The sequence below is a fragment of the Palaemon carinicauda genome, chromosome 29 (genome assembly GCF_036898095.1).
Source record: "Palaemon carinicauda isolate YSFRI2023 chromosome 29, ASM3689809v2, whole genome shotgun sequence".
NCBI lineage: Eukaryota > Metazoa > Arthropoda > Malacostraca > Decapoda > Palaemonidae > Palaemon > Palaemon carinicauda.
In genome coordinates this window covers 51,373,720-51,378,719 of record NC_090753.1, presented here as the reverse complement: position 1 = coordinate 51,378,719, position 5,000 = coordinate 51,373,720, and the positions used below count along the sequence as shown (strand labels likewise).

At 42.3% G+C, this 5,000-nt stretch overlaps 2 protein-coding genes across 2 annotated transcripts; both read right to left on the bottom strand.

The window, feature by feature from the left end:
* Positions 1 to 2,388: 2,388 nt before the first annotated feature.
* LOC137622571 (uncharacterized) lies at positions 2,389 to 3,603 on the bottom strand. Its single transcript, XM_068353177.1, has one exon. It carries the CDS (start codon positions 3,601 to 3,603, stop codon positions 2,389 to 2,391), a length of 1,215 nt encoding a protein of 404 aa, XP_068209278.1.
* A 40-nt stretch (positions 3,604 to 3,643) lies between these two features.
* Positions 3,644 to 4,129, bottom strand: LOC137622570 (histidine-rich glycoprotein-like). Its single transcript, XM_068353175.1, has one exon. It carries the CDS (start codon positions 4,127 to 4,129, stop codon positions 3,644 to 3,646), a length of 486 nt encoding a protein of 161 aa, XP_068209276.1.
* Between the last annotated feature and the right edge of the window lie 871 nt (positions 4,130 to 5,000).

Below are 5,000 nucleotides of genomic sequence, written 5' to 3'. Positions count from 1 at the left end.
CTGAAAGTAAGTGAGGTTCCTGGCTGAAATTCTTCTTTATATCGTTAATTTGTATCTCTTCGTCGAGCGGCAATGAAGTATATTGCCTCATCGAGGTAATGGGATTACGTAGAAAGGCCTTCAAGAGGAAATTGAAGACTTTTTTTATTCTGTGAGTGCTTCAATAGTGATGATTTAATAGTTAGCAAGCAATACGCAATATGAAATGTTGAATGATTTCGAACGAACATAATAAAATGACTGGGGAGGTCCTGTAGAGAGTAGGGTTCCCCTGCTGTACTGGACCGGATAAGCAGCCTCAATGTAAAGTAAAGTAAAGTAAAGTGAATTAAATCTGGACTTCGTGGGAGGTCAGTTTCCTTTTATCTCAGACTGGCGTTCAAGTCCCGCTCAAACTTGTTAGTTTCTTTGGTCGCTGCAAGCTCACCCTCCTTGTGAAGTAAGGATGGGGTGTTTGGGGAGCATATAGATCTATCTGCTGAGTTATTAGGAGCCATTGCTTGACCCTCCTTGGTCCTTGCTTGGGTGGAGTGGGGCTTGGGCATTGGTCTTAAGTATATATGGTCAGTCTATAGGAGATTGTCCTGCTCGATAGGGCAATGTCACTGTCCCTTGCCCCTGCCATTCATGAGCAGCCTTTAAACCTTTAAAAAATGTATTGTATAGGTGATAGTGTACTACACTTAACCGAGTTAATATTGAATATGTGCTAACATAGATCGTTGTGACAGCAGCTGTTCTGGGAGAAAGACACTCCAAAATCAAACTATTGTTCTCTTAGTTTTGGGTAGTGCCATAGCCTCTGTGCCATATCCATCACTGTCTTGGATTAGAGTTTTCTTGCTTGACGGTACACTAGGGCACGCTGTTCTATTTTATTTTTCTTCTTAAGCTTTTATATTTTGATATATGAAAGATCCAATCCTAGGCTGTTATTGTTCTTAATGTATGTTATTTTAATTGTTTACTACACCTCTTGTAGTTTGTTTATTTCCTTTTTTTCCTTTCCTTACTGGGTTATTTTTCCTTGTTGGAGCCCTTGGGCTTATAGCAGTTCCTCTTTTCCAACTAGGGTTATACTTTAGATTATAATAATAATAATAATAATAATAATAATAATAATAATAATAATAATAATTCTCTCTCTCTCTCTCTCTCTCTCTCTCTCTCTCTCTCTCTCTCTCTCTCTCTCTCATATATATATATATATATATATATATATATATATATATATATATATATATATATATATATATATTTATATATACATATGTACATATAAATATATATATATAAATATATATATATATATATATATATATATATATATACTGTATATATATATGTATATATATATATGTATATATATATGTATATATATATATATATATATATATATATATATATATATATATAAGTACTTATATAATACATATGTATATGTTTGAGAGAGAGAGAGAGAGAGAGAGAGAGAGAGAGAGAGAGAGAGAGAGAGAGAGAGAGAGAGAGAGAGAGAGAGAGAGAGAGAGAAATGCTGAAATAAAAAAAAAGTAAATTCATAATACTTGACTTTTAATTTATTAATAAATTTGATTGCCCATGTCTCATAAACACAAAATTTCGACTCTAAAAGAATAATGCAACGGAAACAGATGTTGCTAATATCCCCCTGCCCTGCAAAAAAAAAAAAAAAAAAAAAAAATTTCTAGTCTGATGACGTCATCAGATAAGAAAAAAAAGGTGAAATTATAAAAGTTTGCTTTTATCAACTTTAAATATCTTTCTTTATTGTGCATATTACATTAAGTATCGGCGGCATCAGCTGGTCTTTTTAAAATTTACTTAGAAAATTTTCTCAACTGATAATCACTGAGCGTTTACCCTGTTCGAGCCAGGTGGACTGGAAATAAAATTGGAAACTGAAAATAGAATTCTTTTGGTATTCAAGTTTATTCAGTCTTTTAAAGAAAGAGTTTTCTGAAGAAGTGTCATTATGAAACGTCAGTGTCTTTATAGTTTCATAATGAATTTACTATTGCAGAGAATTCTAGAAATTTGCTGTTCGTTAGCGTTATTTTTATCTCCTATTACTATTTATGAAGAAATATAGATAGGAAAATTGATGAGAAGAAGTATATAAGAAAATTCATTATGAACAAATGTAAAAAGCACTCAGAAAGCGCAGATCTCCACCAAGGCTGCTCAATTCCGTGTGTCATATATCTAGACCTTCACTAGACACCTATTTATCTGTTTGAGGAGAAATATCCACATTGGTTTAAACACCGAATGATGGAGAATTTTTTAAATCATGGATACGGATGATGATACATAGGGTGATCCGGATGATGATCCGTAGGGTGATCCGGATGGTGTTCCGTAGGGTGATCAGGATGGTGATCCGTAGAGTGATCCGTACAGTGATCCGGATGGCGATCCATATAGTGATCCGGATGGTGTTCCGTAGAGTGATCTGTAGAGTGATCCAGATGGTGAACTGTCGGATGATCCATAGGGTGATCCAGATGGTGATCCGCAGGGTGATATGTAGAGTGATCCGTAGGGTGATCCGTAGTGACCTGGAGGGTGATCCTGATAGTGATCCGTAGGGTGATCCGGATGGTGATGCATAGGGTAATCCGTAAGGTGATCCGGATGGTGATGCATAGGGTAATCCGTAGGGTGATCCGTAGAGTGATCCGGGGGGTGATGCGTAGGGTGATCCGTTGAGTGATCCGTAGGGTGATCCATAGGGTGATCCCTAGGCAAATCCGTAGAGTGATCCATAGGGTGATCTGGATGGTGATCCGTAGGGTGATCAGAAGAGTGATTCATGGGGTGATCCGGATGGTAATCCGTAGGGTGATCCATAGAGTGGTCCGGAGGGTGATCTGTACAGTGATCCAGATGGTGATCCGTAGAGTGATCCAGATGGTGATCTGTAGGGTGATCTGTAGGGTGATCCGTAGGCAGATCCGTAGAGTGATGCATAGGGTGATCCGGATTGTGATCTGTAGGGTGATCTGGATGGTAATCTGTAGGGTGATCCGGTGGGTGATATGTATGGTGATCCATATGGTGGTCCGGTTGGTGATCCGGATGATGATCCGTAGAGCAATTTAGATGGTGATCCGTAGGGTGATCTGAATGGTGATCCATAGGGTGATGTGTAGGGTGATCCATGGGCAGATCCATAGAGTGATACATAGGGTGATCCGTAGGGTGATCCGGATGGTAATCCGTATGGTGATCTGTAGAGTGATCCAGTGGGTGATCTGTATGGTGATCTGTAGGGTGATCTGTTGAGTGATCTGGATGGTGATCCGTAGGTTGATCCGGATGGTAATCTGTAGGGTGATCCGTAGAAAGATCTGGAGGGTGATCCGTAGGGTGATCCGGATGGTGATCAGTAGGGTGATCAAGATGGTGATCCATAGCGTGATCCGTAGGCAGAGCCGTTGAGTGATCCATTGGGTGATCCGGATGGTGATGCATAGGGTAATCTGAAGGGTGATCCGTAGAGTGATCCGGACGGTGATGCGTAAGATGTTCGATAGGGTGATCCGGATGGTGATCCGTAGGGTGATTCATACGCAGATCCATAGAGTGATCCGGATGGTCATCCGTAGGAAGATCCAGATGGTTATCTACAGGGTGATCCATAGAGAGATTTGGAAGGTGATCCGTGCGGTGATCCGGAGAGTGATCCAGATGGTGATCCATAGGGTGATTTATAGTAATCTGGAGGGGAATCCGTACGGTGATCCGAAGAGTGATCCAGATGGTGATCCGCAGGGTGATTCGTAGGGTGATCTGTAGGGTGATCCATTGGGTGATCCATAGCCAGATCAGTAGCATGATCCATAGGTTGATTCAGATGGTGATCCGTAGGGTGCTCCGTAGGGTGCTCCGGATGGTAATACATAGGGTGATGCGTAGAGTGATCTGGTGGATGATCTGTATCATTATCTGTAGGGCGATCCGGATGGTGGCCTGTAGGGTGATCCGTAGTGTGATATGGATGGTAATCCATAGTGTGATCCGTAAAGTGATCCAGATGGTGATCCGTAGAATGCTCCGTAGGGTTATCCAGATGGTGATCTGTAGAGTGATCTGGATGGTTAACCATAGGGTGATCCGTAGGGTGATCCGGATGGTAATCCTACAGTGATCCGTAGGGTGATCCGGATGGTAATCCTACAGTGATCCGTAGGGTGATCCGGATGGTAATCCTACAGTGATCCGTAGGGTGATCCGGATGGTGATCCGTAGGGTGATCTATACAGTGATCTGGATGGTGATCAGTAGGGTGATCCAGAGGGTGATCCGTAGTGTGATCTGTAGGGTAATCCGTAGACAGATCCATTGAGTGATCCATAGGGTGATCCGGATGGTGATGCGTAGGGTGATCCGGATGGTGATTCGTAGGGTGATCCAGATGGTAATCCATAGGGTGATCCGTAGAGTGATCCGGAGGGTGATGCTCAGGGTGATCCGTAGAGTGATGCGTAGGGTGATCTGTAGGCGGATCCATAGAGTGATATGTATGGGCGATCCAGATGGTGATCCGTAGGGTGATCCAGATGGTAATCCATAGGGTGATCCGTAGAGTGATCCGGAGGGTGATGCGTAGGGTGATCCGTAGGCAGATGTGTAGAGTGATGCGTAGGGTGATCTCTAGGCAGATCCATAGAGTGATGCGTCGGGCGATCCAGATGGTGATCCGTAGGGTGATCCAGATGGTAATCCATAGGGTGATCCGTAGAGTGATCCGGAGGGTGATCCATACGGTGATCCATAGGGTGATCCGGTTGGTGATCCATAGAGTGATCCAGACGGTGATCCATAGGGTGATCTGGATGGTGATTCGTAGGGTGTTCCATAAGCAGATCCGTAGAGTGATCTGTAGGGTGATCTGGATGGTGATCCGTAGTGTGATCCGTAGAGTGATCCGTAAGGTGATCCGTAGACAATTCCATTGAGTGATCGATAGGGTGATC

Bases quoted from the DNA above. Each gene is read 5' to 3' on its own strand.
- LOC137622571 (XM_068353177.1), bottom strand. From the start codon at position 3,603: ATGGATCTGCGTATGAATCACCCTACGGATCACCATCCGGATCACCCT.
- LOC137622570 (XM_068353175.1), bottom strand. From the start codon at position 4,129: ATGGTTAACCATCCAGATCACTCTACAGATCACCATCTGGATAACCCT.